At 29.1% G+C, this 23,204-nt stretch overlaps 3 protein-coding genes across 3 annotated transcripts; 2 read left to right on the forward strand and 1 right to left on the reverse strand.

Annotated features, from left to right (window-relative positions):
* The first annotated feature begins 229 nt into the window (after positions 1-229).
* LOC107962489 (uncharacterized) lies at positions 230-2,157 on the forward strand. Its single transcript, XM_016898897.2, has 2 exons — positions 230-1,080; positions 1,214-2,157. Exons 1-2 carry the CDS (start codon positions 483-485, stop codon positions 1,864-1,866), a joined length of 1,251 nt encoding a protein of 416 aa, XP_016754386.1. The 5' UTR covers positions 230-482; the 3' UTR covers positions 1,867-2,157.
* Positions 2,158-7,519: 5,362 nt separating this feature from the next.
* Positions 7,520-9,759, reverse strand: LOC107962490 (ubiquitin-fold modifier 1). The gene is made up of 4 exons (XM_016898898.2): positions 9,576-9,759; positions 9,364-9,461; positions 8,237-8,269; positions 7,520-7,785 (listed from the first exon to the last, which is right to left on the reverse strand). The coding sequence occupies exons 1-4, from the start codon at positions 9,641-9,643 to the stop codon at positions 7,718-7,720; spliced, it is 267 nt and encodes an 88-aa protein (XP_016754387.1). The 5' UTR covers positions 9,644-9,759; the 3' UTR covers positions 7,520-7,717.
* A 9,513-nt stretch (positions 9,760-19,272) lies between these two features.
* Positions 19,273-21,639, forward strand: LOC107962491 (auxin transporter-like protein 3). The gene is made up of 8 exons (XM_016898899.2): positions 19,273-19,565; positions 19,667-19,852; positions 19,965-20,077; positions 20,166-20,349; positions 20,441-20,538; positions 20,631-20,838; positions 20,918-21,175; positions 21,264-21,639. Exons 1-8 carry the CDS (start codon positions 19,410-19,412, stop codon positions 21,453-21,455), a joined length of 1,395 nt encoding a protein of 464 aa, XP_016754388.1. The 5' UTR covers positions 19,273-19,409; the 3' UTR covers positions 21,456-21,639.
* Positions 21,640-23,204: the final 1,565 nt, after the last annotated feature.

The raw sequence follows: 23,204 nt of genomic DNA on the forward strand, positions 1-23,204 counted from the left end.
ATAGAAACTACCAACGACGATAATGATTGATCTATAATTTTTAAATTGAAAGAAGTAAGAAGATTGAATTTTTAACTTTTAAAATATAAGGGCTAAATCTAAAATCCTATAGAAATACAGGGACTAGTATCATATTGTAACCTAAAAAAATAGACTCACTTTTTGTTTCTTGTTCAGATTATCCAAGTATCTATAATGGAAATCAACGGCCTATAATTGCCATCAACAATCTACAGTTATATTTATATAGAGAGAGGGAGAGAAAGAGAGGAGATTAATTTATAAATCCAAGTTGCAGAGGTTAGCCCTCCAAATAAAAAACTTACAAAACACAGCTAATGTCAGTAGGCAGCTATGAAGCGTCTCTGAAGTTCCCTCCCTTCCATGTTACTAATGGCAGTCTATCTCAGATTCTGAATACATAAAAAAGAAGCCATCATTTTGTCTTAGCTCCTTTAATCCCACACTACATCTTCTCCAAAATGGCTGGACCTACTCACCAAAGAAAACCATCCAAAGACAATTACCATAACCAAAAGAAAAAGCGCCGCCCTCAGCCTCAACCTCAGCCTCAGAAGAATGACAAACCACCCTCTAATTGGTCACTTGTCAAAGGTCTTTTCTTCGGCAAACCACAACAACAACAACAGCATCAGCAGCAACAGCAACAACAACAGCAACAGCAACAGCAACGGGAACATGTTGTGGTGGACGAAACTGGCAAGAAATGCAAGAAAATGAGGTGTTCAGGATCATTATGCAGCAACACAAAGATCATGGAAAGGCCTGTAACAGCTTCCCCTGAGCTCAATAAGAAAAGGGCATCGCTTGGATCCGTGAAAGCTCCTGTGCAGCATGAACCTAATGGAGTAGTAGTTTCTTCTTCTAATGTTGGCTCATTTCGAGGACTACCATTTACAAGATTTTCCGGCTGTTATGAGTGCCGAATGGTAGTCGATCCAGTTCTTGGTATGGCCAAAGACCCTTCCCTCAGGACTACTATCCGTTCTTGCCCTGAATGCGGTGAGATTTTCATGAAAGCTGAAAATTTGGAGCTTCATCAAGCTGTCAGGCATGCAGGTATACTTTTCTTCCTTTTGAGAAAGTTCACTTGTCTACTGCTCCTTTTTTTCCCATTCGTTTCCTTTATTGCTTTTTCTTTTTTTAAGTAACTTAAATCTCAATATTCATACAATCTGATATAAATCAACAGTATCTGAACTTGGTTCTGAAGACACAAGCAAGAACATAGTGGAAATCATATTCCAGTCAAGTTGGTTAAAGAAACAAGCACCTATATGCCAAATCGATCGCATCCTTAAAGTCCACAACACCCCAAAAACCATCTCCAAGTTCGAGGAATACCGTGATTCAATCAAATCCAAAGCCACCAAGCATCCCAAAAAGCACCCTCGTTGCATAGCGGATGGCAATGAGCTCCTTCGGTTTCATTGCACCACTTTTGCATGTTCACTAGGTCTCAACGGGTCCTCCAACTTGTGTAACTCGAGCCCCAACTGCAATGTCTGCAGCATCATTAAAAATGGTTTCAAAGTAGCCCAAGAACTCGGTAATGGTGGTGGTCCCAATGGGAAAGGAATATTGACGACAGCAACCAGTGGCAAAGCTCATGATATGGCAGCTGCGGTAGAAGAAGATAATGGAAAGCAAGAGAACAGGGCCATGCTTGTTTGTAGGGTGATTGCAGGGAGAGTGAAGAAGAACATGGAAGGCAGCTTGGAGGATTACGACTCGGTCACGGTGGCGGGTGGTGATGTTGGGGCCTACTCCAATTTGGATGAGTTGTATGTTTTTAATCCCAAGGCTATCTTGCCTTGTTTTGTTGTCATCTATAGGGGGTTTTAATGGGGTTTTGGCTATAAAACCCGATCAATCCAAAGTTTAGTTCAGTTAGGTCATAAACATGATGTAAATCAAATGGTTGATTTGCTAAGCATGGAGGATAGCTTGGAGGATTACGACTCAGTCACTGTGGCTGATGATGATGATGATGATGTTGGGGGGTCTTACCCCAATTTGGATGTGTAGTATGTGTTTAATCCTAAGGCTATCTTGCCTTGTTTTGTTGTTATTGTAGAGGATTTTAATGGGGTTTTAACTATAAAACTGAAGAATCCAAAGTTTCTTTTATGAAAATAATCAAAAGTTTTAACTCAAGTCACAAGTATGAAAATATACTTCATTTACAATAAATAATATTATTTTCAACATTTATACTTTATTATTTGCGGATATTTTTAACTCAATAGTTAAAATTGTGATTTTATCACGTGTTATATTTATTTATTTTTAAATCAGATTGAGAGTTTGCCATAAGTCCTATTTATTTAATTTTAAATTTTTAAAATTTTAACTCAATAAACAATAATGAAATTTTATAATATGTAATTTTTATTTATAAAAATTTTAAATATAACTTAAAGATACGGCACAATTTCAATTTCACCTGTGAAATTAAAAATTTCTATGGCATGTGTACCTAATATATTTGTAATTAAAATCTCAACATTAAATATTTTTAGGTAATTGCATTTTGGGTCACCATATTTAGTATTAATTATTTTTTTAGTCACAAATCTTTTATTTACAGTAAATTGTACATCATTCAATTTGTATTATTAATATTTTTATTTCTTTTTTCCGTTGACCGTAAGTAGCTACAATGATAAAATCTTAAAAAGTTTACGTTCTATAGAATAGAAAAGTAGGTTGCATGTACATGATGAGCATGAGCAAATTCAGAATTTCTTTTAAATAGTAAAAATATAATTTTATCATTTTAATATCTTATATTTTTATACTTTTTAAATATTAAATTAAATTATTATTATTTTTAAAGAGTAAAGTATAATTTTATTGTTATTAATTTAAAATTTTATAAATTACAAAAGGACCTGAATAAAAAAAAATTATTTTAAGGGGTCAACCCCTATCATTCCTTATGATGAGTCGAGTTTTCTTTATTAAAATTTAATTAACAGAATTAGCATAAATTACCTAGTTTGTTAATAATAGAAACATAATAATGCAATATGCAAGTTGATGACACTAAAATTTTGTAACTTACTTGAAAGTAAATTATCCAATGTTTGGTTTCCCTATTTAATTTGTTGATTGCAAAATAAAAACAAGAAACATGTTGAGGGGGAGAATAGTGGACATTGTAATGTGGGTCAACAATTGAATCATTAAATGATGTGGGGAGAAACTTTGTTTTTCGATTTTGAATTCAGACATCATTTTCTTAACCCAATACCATGGCATTTAATGTACATTGGAGACCCAAAAAAAAGTTCCCTAACCAAGAACAGTAATTTCTTAGGGTTTTAATTTTATTTAATGGTGCTATTTTTAAAATCTAATGGAATAACCATATTTTCATATCAATAGTGATATATAAGCTTGTTGTTTTTATGTATTATTCACTAAAATTTAATTAACAGATGAATTATAATTATTGTGTTAATATCGATATTTCGAAATTTAAAAAAATGTAAGAACTTAAAATTATCTAATCGGAGAATATATACTAAATTTATAATTTTACGCATGGTATAAGACTAGAAATTGATTTTAACTAAACATATTTTAAAATTCAAAAAGCACAATAACAAAAATTAATTAATTTGAAAAATACAATAACTAAAACTAGTTAAATTAAATTACAGACAAAATTCACATTATAACATACGTAGATTAATAACAAAATTTAACTCTTTGGGTCGAATTAAAGTTTTGATTTACATAAAAATCATAATAGAATGAAAATAAGAGGTCAAAAGTTTCTGTACAAAGGAACAACAAACACTATCTAGAAATTTCAAGAAAACAATATGAATGCTTAACTATGAAACTCGAATCATGAATTGTAAAAAAGTTATTTTTAAATAATGTTAAATGAAGAAAAGATTATTATTTTTTGAATAATCTCAATATAGGTAAAGGTGTTTAAACGGTTAATTGAATCGAACTAGTATTAATTAAACTTTTAATCATTGAACCGTTAACTAAATTGAATTTTTTTCAAAAACAAATAATTGAATCAAAATATTTTGGTTAATTCAGTCGGTTAACCGAAATTTATATGTTTTATTTTTATTTTTGTTAAAACATATCAAAAAATAAATAAATTGATAATGTTAATTTGACTGAATTAGCCAAATTAGTAATCGCCTAATACATATAATATATAATTTTATTTATTAAGTTTAGTTAATTACCTGATTTTGAACCGAATTAGCCGTTAATCGAAATTCCAGAAAACCTTTAACCAACCTTCCAACCGAGCTAAATCAATTAACAGATTGATTAACCAAATTAGATCGATTAGGCCGGTTAATTAAGTTTTAACCAAAGTTTGAACACTCCTAATTATAGGTTCTGTTCATATATGTTCTTTTTGACACAATATTTAGAATTATCTATAACTCCTCCTCAACCCATAAATAGAAAGATAATGCACTTTAACACACTCAAATTCACGTCCTTCTACATTGACAATGTCCATGCCAATCGATCAAAGGTTCAATCGGCATAATTTTTTTTTGAAAAATAAAAGAAGCTAATGTAACAAATTAGCCAACTAATCCATCAGCTTGCAGATGATTTAGAAACCCAAATCAATGAAACATAAAGTTTCTAAATTCTTGTTGGAACCCAAATAAGAAAAAACAAAAAATTTGCAACAATCGAAGAAACTAACAGAGTTATAGTAAAATATAAAATGTGAAGCAGTACCATCATATAATAACTCAACAGGTAGGACAATTTAGGCACCCATAACTTCCATTCTCCCTAATGGGGAATTTACTTTTTTTTTCTTACAATATCAATGTCTTGATTCCATTGTCACTTACTAAAAGCCAAAACCCAAACATATTTGCATGTAAATTGGAATAGTAGGTTCGTTTTCCATGGTAGTGGAACCGGCACTGGGACATCATGCCTTGGTGTCTTGTCCTCTTTCAGTTTTATTTCAAATTTGAAGAGAATCCTGACAGAATTTGGTTCTGAAAACAAAGTCTGAAACTGAAACATGAATCCTTTTTTCTTACAGTTTTGTTTAAATGGATGATTCAAGGGCAGCCATAGTGGAACAACCTAGTTTAACAAACACCTCTCCTTCCTACTCACTTTTTCTTTTCAGATAAAGCAGTAACTTAACCATTTTTTAAACTTAGCCCTTCAATTTTTGAATAAATTATATTAATAGTCACTCAATTATTAATAAATTTCTTTTTTGTCACTTAACTATTTTAAATTTTTGAATGTTTCCACTTTTACATTAGCTAGCTAGTGACTAAAAATAAAAAAAAGAAGAATAATTGGACGACTATTTTGTAACTTTTCATAGTTGGATGATCAAAAAAAAAATAATTGGGTGACCTCTATTATAGTTTACCTTATAACTTTTTCCGGTTTTGGTTTATGTTATAACTTAAAAAATTATAATTTTTTAAAAAATAATTTAGATGATGACATGACCCGATCTCAAAGTGCCAGGTCATCACAAGGACCAAAATTAAGAAGAATTATCAAGTTTAAAGACTAAATCGTGTCAAGTTTAAGAACTAAATATTGTCATATTCTTTTTTCTTTTTGTCTAAAACCTTCCAATATTCAATAATTACATTAAATCTTAATTAAATTTAGCATTGATCCCATAGGAATCCGAAAAGAAAACTATCTAAACATAAAGTCAGAGATTTTATTTAAATGATATCAAACTATCAAAACAAAATGGGCTATTTTATGGGTTTAATGTACATTAGCAGTTGTTTGTCCACATGTATATTTCTAGATATTATTGGTGTTCTTTGACTCAGGTTTGATACTCATTATCTCATGATTTTGATGTCAGTTAATAAAATATAGTTTAGTGAAACAAATAAAAAATGGAAAATAGGTTAGTATGGGTTCAGTAAGCTCTTACAATATTATATTATATTTATAAAATCTTCCAATGTTATCACAAATTAAAAAAATTGAAAACTTCTTACACTGCCCATATAAATTGTCTTTGCATCATTGATATTTGGGATACTTTTCTTTCTCGTTTCAATTTCCCAAAAAGTGAGAAATAAAATAAATAGTTGAATGCAGATATATATTATATTATATTATATACATATTTTAATAGTTGTCTCCAGAACTATCAAAGGCTTGAATTAAGAAAAAATAAAAAATTGAGCAATGGGTTAAATTGGATTAGAGGAATTCATGAGTTGAGTTGGATTTAGTTTAAGTATATGTAAAGTATTCAGATCAATTTTTTTTATTTTGGGTTTGATTCAATTCAAAAAATAATTTTATTTTTTATTCAAGTTAAACTCAATTTAAGAAAAGTAAACTCGAGTCTAATTCGGTCTACCCATATTTATTTTTTTAAATTATTTTTTATTTAAATTTTTTTTAAAAATATATAATACACTAAATGCACTAAAAATATTAAAATAAAAATTTCCTAACACATTATAAATATATTAAAAGGTATTATATTAAAAGCCACTACCATAAATATAATAAATATTTTTATTATATTAAAAATTACAAATAAATATAAAAATATTTTATTGTAGTAAATATAATTCTTTTTTTTCAATATTCCAATAATCTCTGAAATTTTTGAAAAAAAAACATGGCTTTTATTTTTTTCAAGAAAACTAAAATTTTAGAAAAAAAAATTAATTATTAGTTTATAGTTTTTTTTTACTTTTAGAAGAAATTGTAATTTTATATACAAAATAATATTTTCATATTTTGAAGTTATATAAAGTAATATTTGAATACTTTTGGTTTTTATAATTTGAATTTTTAATCTATATAAAGTATTTTTATAATTTTAGAAAAAGAACAATTAAGTTTTATATATTTTGAAATTTTAGAATTATAAAATCCTAAAAAATTCTGAATTTTTTATATAAATTAAAAAATTGAATTAATAAAGAAACCTATATTTAAAAAAATTATAATTTCTGAAATTTTAGAACTTTTGCATTTTTATAATTTAAGTAATTTCAAATAAAAACTTGGATATTTTAAGATTTTTTTGGAATTTCATTTTTGTAGAAAAGTTTCACGTGGTAGTATTATAGTGGACCAAATGCACTGACACGTTATACTTTAACACCGTTAAACCCAAGTACATTTTTGGAAGACGGAACAAGTTATAAAAGGCATATTAAACATTTAAAAACTTAAAAGTTTTGATAAAGTAAAAAGGGCAAATATGAAATTATCCCCTTTTAAAATGTCAAAAGTTTTCTTTTATTACAATCTTATAGTTTTTTCAATATAGAAATTTTTTAATATTTTAGAGATTTTCTTAGAATTCTTAGGACTTCTGAAAATTTCCTTTTATTCATTTAATGTATCGTAAAATAAAAATCGAACACTAAACACATGATTAAAGGATAATTACATTGCTCAAACATCAAGTAATAAAATAAAAATGTTACCAATAAAAAAACATCGAGATGAAATGAAACCAAACATTAAGTTGCATCAAACAAAATTCAGGGTCTTTATTTTATTATTGCTCTTATATATTTTCTTTAGGGAAAAAAGAATTTGCTATCCGTCATGTTCTACACTCAAGTAAAAGTTTAAACATACATACCAAAACAAAGGATCCATAACCAAACAAAGTCATAACCAGTCTTCTCACTCAGAGATAACAAATGAAGTTTTTGTTATTTCAAAAGGCTCCCACCCTGTCACGGGGAATCAGGCGAAGTTCCGATCCATGTTTGAGGAACACATTTCCTGCCAAATCCAATCGAGTGTTATAGGTAAACATAAATCATAAACTAAAAGTGCAAAATCTTTTCATTGTTGTAACCGCATAATAGCTATTTTATTTTCCGGCTTAGACGGAGATTCTATTTACATAAGTCATAATAGGATGAACATTCAACACAGACACCAAGCATGAGAAGAGAGGTAGAATAGACTTAACATAGCTGCAATTCACATCATTAAGTTTTTCTGAAAGTATTCAACGAAAGTGAAACTGACACAGGAATGCCTGTCTGCTTAAATGATATCCTAAACTAATCTTAAATGCCGGATTCTCAAAAATGAAAATATCGATGCTTATTTCAAGTGCAAAGTTTAAAGAAAATGGTAAAATTTCAGGAGACTTGATAAAGAAGAGCAAATAAAATGAAGCTCTAAAACCCTAAAATTAGTCAACAACAATTAAGTGTCAGCATACCTGCACTTTGCTGAGGATTGATTCCCACACCATCTGTTTTCAGAAAAAAACATAATATAATTCAATATAAAATGAAGTGGAAACTAACATATAATTTAGGATGAACATATTAAGATACCTAACATCATAGAGTTGACATGCCCAGCTGATCCCAACTATATACACATTTATATTTAAAACAACATAGTTGCAACTATGATTATTGAAAAGTAAATGATAAAAATGGAGCCAAAGCTGCTTATGGAGAGTTAACCTTGGCAAAGTTTTGATTTATCAACAATCGGTTCCAACTATCATTTATCGACAAACAGAACCAAATTTCAAGCAGAAGATAATGAATCCTTTCAAATATGATGAACTTGATTAGGCCATTTTTAATTGTTTGCTAAAGAGCATATAGTGTCTTTTCATTGTCTTGGCCTGCTTGATATTTTAGCTAATCTAACTAAATGACAACCATATGTATAGAAAAAATGGAGCACCGTAATGTGCTCCTCTGTACAAGTCTCTCATGTCATTACTAATCAATAAGACCGAACAACCCTGATTGACTTATGACCCATTTTGCTCCAGGTAGGGAGAAAAAACATTGCACATTGAAAAACAATGAATAGCCTTTAACCATAGTTGACAACTTCTCATGAAATTAACACAATGTTTGCAGCCACAAATAAGTGAATACAGATGAATTTTAAGTAGGGGAACAAGATAATATAGCTAAGAAAAAAAAATAGCCCAAATGTTAAAAAAAAAACACTTTAAATAACATAATAGAAAATAAATAAAGAGATTGCACTTGACAAAAAAGCATATAACATCTGCCAATTCTATCAAAATATTAAAAGAAAAACAATTATTTTGATCACGTATTTTTTTTCATCATAGTTGCCTAAGAAAATCAGATTGTACTAAATTGAATTCTGCCTAATTCACCAATTATTTCGATTTCCTTTAAAAAAGGGCAAATTTGCTAATCTAAGCCAGTTTACATCTTCCAATTCCCAAATCCTAATTTAACAAAAAAAAGCATGTGATTTAATTGAAACATGCAGAAAGAAATATAAAATCACCAAAATCAATACTTAAATCCAAAAAAGAAAAAGAGTAGAAGGAACGAATTGAATTACCATTGGTGATGATAGCACTGGTTTGAGGAGGGACTTTGAATTCCTCGGCTGCGAATTTCAAGACGGCTGTAAAAGGGGCTGCTTCAGGCACGCTAAACCTGCAATTACGAAAATCATATAAAAAAAATCAAGATTAATAACCAAAATTAGGGAAAATTAAATCAAGCGATCGAACCCTCCCCCCCCCCCAAAAAAAAAAAAAAAGAACTCACACTTTGAAAGGGAGCTTAGGATCAGAGGTAAGAGTGACTTTAAATGACACTTTTCCTCCGCTCGCCATTTCTCTCCTTTGCTTTCTGAAATTTTCCCAACAAAAAGAGATCTGATTATATATAATCTTTTTAATTAAATTTCTCGAAATTAATATATAGATATCGCTATAAATGAAAAACAGTGAAAAAAATCGACTTCGAATGGGCTGGGTTTTGGCCTAAAAAGGAGCTGGGTTCATTGGGCCTGGACCTTTGATTAGAAATATTCTGATTATATAATTAATTAAAATCTTAATGCAAACTTTAGTCCTTGAAGTATACCGTTTTTATCACTTTAGTCCTTAAATTTTTTTCCTACTTTAGTCTCTAACGTTATCAGAGTTCCCAGTTTAGTCCTTAAAGTTTGTTAATTAAATACTAGATTTGGAGAGGAAAAATGAATAGGAATAAAGGAACATTTAGTGCCCAGTCTCTCAACTTGTAACTTTTCCAACTATGGCCTCTGATTTTTTTGTTCACATTAGTTTCAAAATTTGATAATTTTTATCCAATTTAATCCCTAAATTTGGATTCTATTAAAGTGTAATAATGTGATACTTTGAAATTGAGCCACTAGAAACTTTTTTAATTTTTAAGAATTATATCTTTATTTTTAATTATTTTTGTATTTTTTTTAATTTTATATAAGTCTATTTAAAAATTTTAAGCGATGATGAAGCAATTTAAAATGAATATATGATATTCATTCATAAATAGTTTATTTTTATGGTCTCTATTCATTTATCCAGTTGTATAAAATAACGAATATTATGATTAGATTAATAACTTTTTTTATCATTGGTGTTTTTTATTTTATATATTATAATATAATTATTATATTATGAACATATTTTTAATGGTTTGCGAACATGTTTTATTATAAATTCATAAACATGACAAATAAATTATATGATTTTAAAAAAATTCATCAACATATAACCTACACATAAAAAATAAGTAAATGAATATGGATTGTATTTTAGTTCGATTAACATGAGCATTGTTATCAATTTAAGAGGATGTGTTTTCGAGTGCATTGAAACACATTATTTTTTATTTATGGGTTAGGGAGGAACTACAATTTCATGAATTATTAAAAACACATTATCCAAATATTTTTAAAAAAAATTAATTTTATGTTGCTTGCCCAAAGTCAATACTCAAATTTGGAGATAAAAAATTACAAATTCTAAAATTCCAACTCATTTTAACGAAAAAAATCAATTAAATTAAATTCAAATTTTTTAAGATATTTTTTTTCTCAACCCTTAAATAAGAGAATATATATGATTCAGTCTCTTATATTGATAATAATACCAATATCAGCCGAATTAAGATTCACTGACCAATGTCAACCGAATTAAGATTCAATTGACAGATATTTTCTATTTAATAATGATTGAGAAACACTTGAGTTGGGGTGTTAGGTTGAGATGGGCCGGCAATGCCCTTAGCTTTAGTACTTTGAGGGCCCAATGAAGAAGATATGATACCCAATTATGCGCTTTTGGAGATTACCATAAAATTATATATGAAAGTCATAAAAATGTATGTAGTCAGCTCGAACTTTTTGGAGAAAATAAAAAAGGGAAAAAGGAAGGCAGAGAAGAGAACATGGAAGATGGAGCCAATGGCACAATGGCTGGGCCAAGCCTTAGATTCTGGTCTGACCCTTCCCATGTTACATGGTCCTTCACCATCCCACTTACTCTATCATTCATCTCCTTCCTTCAAGTAAAGCTATTTTTGGTTCATGGAGTTTTCTTTCAGTGTATCTAGTTTCCTTGCACTTACCATTTCACTTTCATCCATTTTTTAGGTTACAAATACATGCAATATCATCATCAAATTGATCATCAGAATAATGATTAAACAAGATTCATATATCGTAAAACTTAAATTAAATTTTGATTGAGAACTTACATATGGTATTTACACATAGTTAAACTTGAATCCTGAATCTCAGAGTTTTCAAAACTTCAACCTTACTATTAAGTTAATACCTCATTGAAAACCATTGATATTCATAATGAAATTAAGATTATCTAACGAGATTTGAATAAAATATAGAACTTAAAACTTAACTTAGTTGATCGTTGAAATTATTTTAGATTTTTTTAAGTGCAGTTTATTCGTACTTAACAATTATCTTTCATAATTCAATTAAGATTATTAGAGCTATGTTTATATTAGGTGTAAAATAGTGTTTTAATAAAAAAAAATTGAAGCTTAACTCAATTGATTGAGGATATTCTCGATTTTATGATGAGGAGGATGGAAAAAAAGAAAAAAGAAAGGGATTCTTCAATGAAACATCCTTTAAGCACGTGGGACAATACATCCATTGAAAGATTTAGAAGCTTTTGGTCTACCCAAAGCTATTATCTTCCCAAGAATTTAAAGCACCACGAAAGTGCTTTTAAATGCTATATAGAACTTCGCATGACATCATTCGGTAAAAGTATTACGAAAATTTTCGTATTACAGGTTAGATTACATTTAGTTTTCTCTATTAAAAATGAGTAAATTAGTTTTTGTACGTTAGATCAAAGAATAAATTAATTTTTTTGTTAAAAATTACATCTGTACTATTAAAAACTGACGTGACTAATGAAATAACTAGATAATGACACCTGACATGCCATGTGTATCTCAGGATGACATATTTGTTCTTAATAGTAGAAATAAATGAATTTTTTAACAAAAGAACTAATTTATTCTATGATCTAATGTACAAAAACTAATTTACCCATTTTTTTAAACAAAAGAAACAAAATATAATTTAATTTTTAGTATAGGGACCTCCATAATAATTTTACCAACATCCTTCAAACTAATAAATTTACATCATATTAAATACAGATTGCATCTAGTTTAGTTCAATAAACTCATTTTTATTATTTTTAACATATTAAAAACTACGTATTTATATTTATATCACATATTTTTATAATTAAATTTAAATAGTTTTTTTTTTTAAAATCTCATCATGTTCCTTTACTTGAGATATGTAGTTTATGAAAGGATCACCACCTTTTCCTTTCTTTTTTTAATCAATCATTTGAGAGAAAAAAAAATCAAAATTTATAACAAAAGATGGAGATAATTATCCATTATCATATAATTAAAACTTGATGGAATTATCCAACCAACGACAAAAGGTCATGTAAGAAAATGTAACAATTCAACTAATTTTCCTAGGTTTTCCCATGATTAGTCAAGTTGCACCATTTCATAAGGGTTAAATTTTGTTCCAAGTGCCTCTACTTTTTATACATTCAGAATTTAGTTATTTTACTTTTCGAATCTAAAGATGTAAGGCCAATTATTAATATTGTTAAATTCGAGTTCATTACAATATCATTTTATTTAGTTACATAGTTACAAAGTGAGTACATTTTTTTTATTTCAAATTAACAAAAAAAAATAATAGGGTTAGCAATTGGACTAAATACTGAAATCTAAAAGGTAGAATCACTAAATTCTTTGAAACAAAAGTACAAAGAGTGCAGGGACATATAGCATATTTTAACCTTTTCTAGAACAACCGCCCGGTATAACAATATTTTGCTATAACAATCAAGTTTTTAGTAAAACCGATTTTTTATGTTTTATTTTAACCATCTATAACAAATTTTCACTTATAAAAGCAACAATCATATAGTTATGAAATATATTCTTTATTAAATTAGTTTTCTATAACAACATATAATCTACAATTTTAAGTAAAATTATAGATATTTCTTATAAGCAAGCATGTTAATTATAATTTATTAAATAAAAATGATCGTAATTAAAATATTATTTTAATAAAATGTTTAAATTTCACATGAAAAAAAATCTATTAATCATATTTTATTAAATGAAATAATCTTCGGTGGGTGGAATTAAATATTTAATAAACTATTAAAGATATAGTTTTAACATATGAAAAATATAGAACAACTACGTTAAAAGAAATTGAGAAGGGAGGAAAATAGAGAGAAAGCAGAAGAGGATAAAAAATTAAGAAAAAAGGAAAGTTTAAAAAACATAAAAGAAAAAATTTAAATTGCTCAAAATGAAAAAAAAATATAGGGACCGATTGTATAAATTAATCTAAAATTTTTGTTTGAAATGATGATTTAATGTGCCAAATCAGCTTATCATTACACCGTTAATGACAATTAACGACTCAATGACTAAAATATTACAATGTGATAACGTAAGTGACTAAAACGTAACATTTTAAACATAAGTGACTAAAATGTAACATGAGGTAAACATAAAAGTAGTAATGCATCATATGCTGTACGTTTTTTTAATTTTGTTGATTTGATTCTCACTTTCTTTCGTTTTTGAACATAATTTTCACTTTCTTCATTTAATGAAAATTCACAATATATTCTATGGTCGATTACAACAATTATTTCTGTAACAACATGTTGTTATAGGTGTATGATAGACATCTCTTTACAATAGACAGAATCGTAATAGACAAATAGGGCTATCATAGAGAGAGTTGATTGTGTTTATATTTTTTAATAAAAAAGGTTAAAATATGTCATAAATCCATGTACTCTTCAAAAATTTAAAATTGTCCCTATACTTTTATTTATAGGAATTTAATCCATCTACTTTTTAAATTTCAAAATCCAGTCCAACTGTTAATATTACTAAAATTATTTTGTTAAATTCAAGTTCATTACAATGTCATTCTTTAGTTGCATTACTATAAAGTGTGATTTTTTTTATTTCAAAATGTCACATCAATAAATTTAACAAAAAAAATAATAGTATTAACAATTGGACTTGAATGTTAAATTTTAAGAAATAGAGAACTAAATTATTGAATACAAAAATAAATGGACTAAAATTCAAATTTATAAAAAGTACTTAGGGCATATTTCAACCTCAAATTAGGTTATCACTCAAAAGAATTGAGATTTGTTTACTTGTTTTGTTCGCCGACGAGCAATCCACATCCTATCTGATCTAAAGGTCTTGTATCGTTTTCTTTTTCCATTCACATTCATTTTCCCAGCATCCAAACAAAGGTGAAATCATGAAATTATGATCAAATTGGAAGCTTTGAAAAAAAGAAAAATAACTGAAAGTTGATGCATCACTAATCCACTCGATCCCTAAGTCAAAGTGGGGCATTCCAAAATAAGCTTTCGAGCTTTTCGCAGCTGTTTTGGTCCCCCCTCCCCCCCGGTTATTTTTTTCCCCAGAAAGACTACCCTCTTGCTCTCACAAGGGAAAGTTGCTCCATATGCACTAAATGGCAACGAGTTGGATATGTAACTAAGATTTTAATTTTGAATTTTATAGGTAGGGAAAGGAGTTTTTGGAAGAATTTTACTTTCCATTCATTTAAGGTTGGATTTGGTTTAACTCCAAATTTAATAAGAGCTTATTCTAACAACAAAATACTAAAAAGTTTACTTATTTTATTATTTTGACCGTTATTCTTTTTCAGGGATTATTTTAACTTTCAATCTTTAAAATTTAATTAAATTGCTTGTTTTTTAGTTAAATAACTGGTTAAAGTATTAAAATTTTAACAATATTGATATGGCTACTCATGTGACCATCCACGTTATAATTCATAAAAATTTAAAAAATGTTTAAAAATTTAACAAATTTAAAAAAAAAGGTTTATAGCAACTTTTAGAAAATTTATCCATGTAAATAGTGAAGTATGCGGAAAATGTTATATTGAGTTATCATGTCAGGAGCTTAAAATTTTAACAGTTCAGATAATTTTTTTATCTAAAAGAGAATAAATTGACTAAATTTTAAAAGTTGACAGTCAAAATAATCTTAAAAAAAAAAAGATCAAAATGATAAAATTAAAAAAAACATTAGGGAGTAAATTTATGTTTACGCTTGCTTTGACTATAACTATACTTGTAGCTTGACTATAACTGTATTTGTAACTGTGTTGTGATATATATTGGATCTTGTATTTAAGCAAATATCCAAAATCCTAGACAGAGCTACAGTTGCTTTTTGAGAGATGATTATGATTAAGGCTAATAAAAGAAAAAATCAATTCAATTAGTTTTATTTAGACTATCAAAAAAATTATGATGATTTGAAAAAAAATAATTAATTTTATTTTTATGATAAAAAAATAAATATTTTAAAAGAAGTTAAAATTTCAATATAAAAAAAAATATGTTTTTTAGTAAAAAAATATAATTTAATTTGTGTTAGAAATATTTTTGGAAAATTTCTAAAATTTTATTAAATAATATCCAAATATAAAACAAAACACATTTGCCAATATGAAAATGAATAGCTTTTTTTCAGATGTGGGGCATACTATCAAAGACCTTCTCAAACATTCATGGATGGTCTGTCATATTTACATGCAATCATCGGAGAAAATACTTCCGTTATTGCATGATGATCAAGTGAGAGGGGATTCGCCTTATTTGATTTAGTTTGTCTTATTACTTATTTTATACTAAAAAAGAAAAACACATTGGTCAAAATAAGTTCAAATTTTCAAAACTTAAAATTAATAAAGAAAACTCGAGTTGAAGTAAAACATCATTTAAAAACAATTCATAAAAATCCTGATTCAATCAAATCAAACACATCCCTAATTATATCAATGTTAGAGAATATAGGATCAAAAGCTAATTTTAAGATTTTTTATTTATCAATTCAATTCTATCAATCGATTATTTTAAAAACTAACTAAAATATTAAATAATATTAAACTAATTTTTATGATTAAAATCTCACCACATAATATATCTTTTTGTCTCTCAAAGGTATTCATTAGAGCGAATCCAATAACTAATCTTTTGTGTATTGTAAATCTATTAAAACAGTAGACATATGGGTTAGGTCACTCGGCCTGACCCGAGAAGTGAGAGAATTTAGGTAAAAATATAAGTCCAAAAAATAGGCTTGAGTAAAAAAAATAGTGCATGTTTAGAAAACGGGCTTAGTCCGAATATGGAAAAAAAAAAGAAATTTGTTGCTTTTCCTTGCTGTCTTTTTTTTTACTATTTTCTTGTTATTTTTTTTCACTATTTTGCTACCATTTCATTATCATGTTAGTACTATTTTGCTGTTACTATTTGGATATTGTATTACTTTTATTTCATTATTAATTTTGTTACTATTTTAGAGGAATTTACTTGTTAAATTGTACCTATCTTAGTGTTATTTAAGTATACATATATATATATTTATTTTCAATTTGTTGAGAAAAAATTATTTTAATATTTTTAGTATTTTTGATATATTATATTTTATTTAAAAATAAAAAATTAATAGGAGTAGACTGAGCTGGGCCTGAATTTTAATATTTTTATCCAGTCTGTGTTTAAACAAAATCTTAAACCTATTTTCTAGGCCGAGCCTAAACTAACAAATGGGCCTAAAATTTTAATTGGACTAAACCCGGTCTATAAGCACCTCTTAGTAGACACTAATAACGAATTTTTAAACTATTCCACGTCCAATTTCAACAATCAAATTTTACAGTTTTTTTTTTATTTTTTTAATTTCAGTAGAAAGAATCCTTCATGATTAGAACTAATTGGAATATAAACAAATGAAAAAAGAAGAAGAAAAAAGCATGGTGGTGATTATGTTGTAATTACAAAAGGTGCTTGATTAAAGGCAGTCAAAATAATGACAAGTATCATTTTCGAGCTGTCTAATTACCTTTTGCCTAACATTTCCTTTCTATTACAATGTGAAAAGCCTGATCTTACAGCCTAACCACAATCATGTTTTAATTTGCCTTGCATTAAAGCAACGCGACAAATGATATTGTATTGAATTATCATTTTTGGTAAAAAGTTTTTTCCCCTAAATATTCCCTTCCTTTTTACATCTCTATTTTAACCAATCATTCATAAATTTACTTTTATTTTACTGTCTATATTCAAAATTTGTGCTTATCCCTTAATATTGTCTCTAAAATTCGAATCTACATCTTTCTTATAAATTGTGATGTACCATTACACCCAACACTAAAATAAACTCATGTATGAATTATATACAGTAAAATTCGAATTCGAATTTAACCAGTTTAAAATTATTTAAATACCAACTTTATACCGCTTGAGAAATAGTGTTTAATAGAAAACAACATTGATATATAGGTCCAAAATATAAGGCTTTAAAGGCTCTAAGTTATCTTTTCTTTTTCTCATGTTTGCCACAGAACTAAGCAAAATGAAAAATGCTAGGTTGCTTGTGGTCTTACATATATTTTCTGGAAATAACAGTTTATGAGATTAAAATTTTTTGAAGTACGTAATTGTTTTTGTTTTATAATATTATTTTTAGGGTTTAAATTTAAATTTTTTTCTGTAAAAATACAATATATTTTGTCACCATATTTAATATTTACAAATTAAATTAAAAATACCCTTAAAATTGAAAATAATCGCATAAATTAATATTGACATTTGGGTCTCTTCAGTGGTGTAATATTGGACTTGACCTAATATATATTTGTATATGAAAAAGTACGTACTACAATGATGTATTAAGACAAACTTAGTTCTCATGTTATTATGTACATAGCAAAGGCAATATTATAACAATTTTGATATATGCTTTTATACATGTAAAGGAAAAAAACTTTTATTAAATTCATATTTAGATCTGTTTGGATATAAATTTAATTTAAACATTAATTAAAAATATATATTTTATTATTTTTTAATAGTAAAATGAATTTTTTGTACGAACCGAAAAACGAATTTGAGCAAGGGATGAAATGACATGCTAACTCAATTATTCCCTTAATTTGAACATGTCGCCATAATCTAAATAAGGCCACCTAATTGTGACTTCTAAAAGAGATAGCATTTCAAGATCATGGTCGGATGGGATATGCCTAATACAAAGACTCCCCCCTCAAAATAATAATAATAAAAGACCTAATCAGTAATATTCTCATCTAATCAACCCCTTCAATCTTGGTTTAGATTTAATTTCACCCCCCCCCCTCCAAAAAAGAAAACACCTTTGAAAACTATATATATTGTAAAGCCAGTTGGCACACGTGTGGTACTAATCATGTTTAGCACCAAAGCTCACTCCCTGTAATCATTCACTACCATCCTTTTTAGCCTACCCCAACATCTCCCCTCCCCTAACATTCATACTCAAATCAATTACACTAATCCTTTCTCTCCCCCCCACTTTCTTATCTTTTTTTAATTTAATCCTTGAGGACTAAATATTTTTTTTTTGTATTTGATTCAATACCAATCAATATTGAATGGCTTTCTTTTATGATGAAAATAGGACACATAGTGGACCACCCGCTCGTGCAATGCATGAGAGCATGGACCGGCCATCACCTTCCTGTCAGCCCCAAAGGAAGAAATAACACTGAAATGAGCTTGTCACCCATGGGGGACATTGATGCATCAACCCACCAATGAATGCTAAAGCTATAACCAACTTAGGAAATATCATGTTATCTTTTTTTTTTCGTATTAAGAAATGTAAATCCCGATTATTTTCAACTTATATTTTTTTCATTCACAAAAAACGGTGTACTAACCTTTTAAACATGTATATACATGTACTAGTATTCAGTAACTAGCTAGGTCCCCACAGGGGTGACTCAATTATTGCTCAACAAATTCTTTTACTATATTTAAAAAAGAAAAGGAAAAAAAAGAAAAGAAAGAGTATGGCAGCTGCTTAACTAGTAGTAGATAGGGAAAAGCAGCACTTAGGTTTATCTATAAAAATAGACTTAAATCACTCCATCACTGCCCCCCCAACATTGCTATTGAAGCTTACAGTATCATACCAAAAAACATGGCTTCTGAGAAGGTTGAAACAGTAGTAGCTGGAAACTATGTAGAAATGGAAAGAGAAGAAGGGGATTCCAAGTCTGCAAAGAACAAACTATCAAATCTCTTTTGGCATGGTGGTTCAGTCTATGATGCATGGTTCAGCTGTGCTTCTAACCAGGCACACTTTCTTCACTTTGTTGCCAACTTGTTTCTTCTTACACATTTTGTCAACCACTTTGAGCTGATCTTTTTCTATGTTGCTTATGAAATTGCATATAGGTTGCTCAAGTGCTACTTACACTGCCATATTCATTCTCACAACTGGGAATGTTATCTGGGATTTTGTTCCAACTTTTTTATGGCTTAATGGGAAGCTGGACAGCATACCTTATAAGTTTACTTTATGTGGAGTATAGAACAAGGAAAGAAAGAGAAAAGGTTGATTTCAGGAATCATGTAATTCAGGTACCAAGTTTTTACCTTTTCTTTCTCATACTGAATGTTCTTTCAGAAAGCAAAAGAAAAAAAAAAGTTACACAATTTTTTGGGTTCTTTTTGCAAATTTTTTTCATGGCAGTGGTTTGAAGTTCTGGATGGATTGTTGGGGAAACATTGGAGAAACATAGGTCTATTTTTCAACTGCACTTTTCTGCTGTTTGGATCAGTGATTCAGTTAATTGCCTGTGCTAGGTAAATAAACATAAAGAATCATAATTAATGCTTACAATTTGGATGTTTTTATCCATTTGTTCTGATTTTGCATTAATGGAATATACAGCAACATCTACTATATAAATGACAACCTTGATAAGAGAACTTGGACGTACATTTTTGGAGCCTGCTGTGCAACAACTGTGTTTATTCCTTCATTCCATAACTACAGAGTTTGGTCATTTCTTGGCCTTATGATGACTTCTTACACTGCATGGTACCTGACAATTGCCTCCCTTCTCCATGGACAGGTACATGACCTAGCAGCTTTATACATATATACGATCTGTCATGTTTTATTCTCTATCCCTCAAAAATTCTCTTTGTTTTTTCATGGGAAAGATTGATGGAGTGAAGCACTCAGGTCCAAACAAGATGGTTCTCTACTTCACTGGAGCCACCAACATTCTTTACACCTTTGGTGGTCATGCTGTCACTGTGTGAGCATTTCAACCTAAAAAATCTATACATCTTTTAGTGATATAATTGGACTTGGATTATAATCATTGTTAAATATATGTTTTAACTGTAGGGAGATCATGCATGCTATGTGGAAGCCACAAAAGTTCAAAATGATATACTTGATAGCAACACTTTATGTGTTAACCCTAACTTTACCATCAGCTTCTGCTGTTTACTGGGCTTTTGGGGATTTGCTTCTTACCCATTCCAATGCCTTATCATTGCTGCCAAGGTCTGGTTTCAGAGACACTGCTGTTATTCTCATGCTCATTCATCAGGTCCGTGTTTATGAACTTCAGATTCATTCATGGTAGTGAAAAAGTATGTAAACTAACTCTTCTTTTTTTTTTCATTCAGTTTATTACATTTGGATTTGCCTGCACTCCTTTATACTTTGTGTGGGAGAAATTCATTGGGGTGCATGAAACCAAGAGTGTGTTCAAGAGAGCACTGGCTAGACTCCCTGTAGTGATCCCAATCTGGTTCTTGGCTATTATCTTCCCTTTCTTTGGCCCTATCAATTCAACTGTTGGATCTCTCCTTGTCAGCTTCACTGTTTACATTATCCCTTCATTAGCACACATGATTACTTTTGCACCTTCAGCCGCACGAGAGGTTAGCCATACTTTTTGTTCAATTATCATCATCATTACCCTCTCGATAACTATTACTGACGTTTTCTTCTTTGTTTTCTGTTTTGCAGAATGCAGTGGAGAGACCACCATCATTCCTTGGAGGGTGGGCGGGCATGTACTCCATCAACATCTTTGTTGTAGTATGGGTGTTGATTGTGGGATTTGGGTTTGGAGGATGGGCAAGCATGCTTAATTTCATACAACAGATTAATACATTTGGTTTGTTCACCAAATGCTATCAATGCCCTCATAAGGCTTGAAATATATGGATTTATTATCATCTTCTTCCCAAATGATTAACAAAGTTTTAAGATACTTTTCTTTTTAAGTGTGTAAAGAGATTGGCATTTGTAAGTTGTAACTCTCATTCCCCCCTTTCTTTCTTTTATTTTTGGGTTTGTTCTTGTAAGAGAGCTATATATTATATATTATTAATGGTTTCTATATGAAGGTGTGATGGAAATGATGGCCACCCCTAAACAAACCTAATCTCTTAAGCCTATGATATTTTTATGGGATTAACCCCCTCCATTTATGTCATCCCTGTCATGCAATGATATTTTTTATTCATAATTTATATATATCAAATCTATTCTATTCATCTCATGAATCTCCTTTCCCCACATATATCACAAAGTTTGATATATATATATATAAAGCCTTTTTATTGCCTTCCAATGGGAAATAAACAACAAATACAATAGTTTTTTTTCACTTGTCACCCCACAATCTTAAACCATGATTAGTCTATATTTGATAAATTTAGAATTTGGACTTAATGGTCCCCATGGGCCAACTATGAAATCCTAATAAAAGGGTCAGAAACTTATCTAATGGTATCATATATCTTTATCACCCACTGTTCACTGGTAGGTTTATATCAATTTTTTGCAGCAAAACTAAATCACTTCAAAAAAGCTCACATCCCATGTGAGAGCAATGCAAAAAGAGATTATAATATATAGTGTATGATAGCTTGTGGAAGTGTGCTTGCAATTACAAATACAACCAGTGGACAATGGGCATTTGTAACTATTGGGAAGCAAAAACCTTGCCTAAAGGATGATGGGGTGTGTTAGAACTTCAATTATAGAGGGCCTAATTTGACAGAATAGGGTTTGTCCTTTAGGCATTTAAAGGGTTTTTTTTATTATTATATTGTTTAAAAACAGGGTCTTATCTTCATAACTCAAAAATTGGAGGCTTGCCTAATTTGAAGTGTTCCCTTTGTACATTGTGTTTGACCACAAATGAAACGAGCACACAAGTTTCAAGGGTTCAACCATTTGGTGCTTGGAAATTAGCTGTATAAATTATTGGTGTCCTCCACATGAGGGGATTTGGGGTTTTTAAAACCCTTTTTAATTTGTAGGACCATACCCCCTTCATAATTATTGCATTGCATGTTTGGTACATATGTGCCACTGAACCATGTAACCAGCTAGCTTGGGTTTCTGGGCTAGGGGACCTTAAAGAAGTGAACCACTTAGCCAAGGTGTTAAAGGGTTAGCTAGGGTTCATGGTCCTGTGGACCCATGGGCTTGTTGGGCTCATTATGACTACCTATCTTCATTGCTAAAGTGACACATTCACTTCTTTGAAAAGGGAAAAATAAAGTTGAACAAATACATATATTAGAAAAGAAGAAAAAAGGGCGAACTTAATCTCTTAAGCCTATGCAAACTAAAAAGCAATATTCCCTTTCTAAACCTAATCTCAAGCAAACTCAATAGAGCAAAAAAAAAAAAAGAAAAGAAAAGCTAAAATAAACAACCTTCCAAAGAAAAGAGTGCAAGGGAAAGTAACATGTCATTTGGTATTAATTCACATGACTTATATTTGTTAAAACTATGCAGTAGGACCTACAAGCATAGTCCCCTATACATACGATAACAAAATTATACTTTAAAATTATAAATAACATGTCAGCATTATTGTACGTATATAGATTAAATTGCTCAATTTTGTAATAAAAAAAATTGGTATATGTTGTTGATAGATTTTTAAAA

Source organism: Gossypium hirsutum, chromosome A06 (assembly GCF_007990345.1).
Source record: "Gossypium hirsutum isolate 1008001.06 chromosome A06, Gossypium_hirsutum_v2.1, whole genome shotgun sequence".
NCBI classification, from domain to species: Eukaryota; Viridiplantae; Streptophyta; class Magnoliopsida; order Malvales; family Malvaceae; genus Gossypium; species Gossypium hirsutum.

What these genes read in the sequence shown, in the direction of transcription:
- LOC107962489 (XM_016898897.2), top strand. Translation starts at nt 483, where the DNA reads ATGGCTGGACCTACTCACCAAAGAAAACCATCCAAAGACAATTACCAT. An exon ending in TCAAGCTGTCAGGCATGCAG is followed by an intron (nt 1,081 to 1,213) that starts GTATACTTTTCT and finishes ATAAATCAACAG; the next exon opens with TATCTGAACTTGGTTCTGAA.
- LOC107962490 (XM_016898898.2), bottom strand. Translation starts at nt 9,643, where the DNA reads ATGGCGAGCGGAGGAAAAGTGTCATTTAAAGTCACTCTTACCTCTGAT. An exon ending in CAGTGCTATCATCACCAATG is followed by an intron (nt 8,270 to 9,363) that starts GTAATTCAATTC and finishes TTCTGAAAACAG; the next exon opens with ATGGTGTGGGAATCAATCCT. An exon ending in CAATCCTCAGCAAAGTGCAG is followed by an intron (nt 7,786 to 8,236) that starts GTATGCTGACAC and finishes TGGATTTGGCAG; the next exon opens with GAAATGTGTTCCTCAAACAT.
- LOC107962491 (XM_016898899.2), top strand. Translation starts at nt 19,410, where the DNA reads ATGGCTTCTGAGAAGGTTGAAACAGTAGTAGCTGGAAACTATGTAGAA. An exon ending in TCAGCTGTGCTTCTAACCAG is followed by an intron (nt 19,566 to 19,666) that starts GCACACTTTCTT and finishes AATTGCATATAG; the next exon opens with GTTGCTCAAGTGCTACTTAC. An exon ending in CCTCCCTTCTCCATGGACAG is followed by an intron (nt 20,350 to 20,440) that starts GTACATGACCTA and finishes TTCATGGGAAAG; the next exon opens with ATTGATGGAGTGAAGCACTC.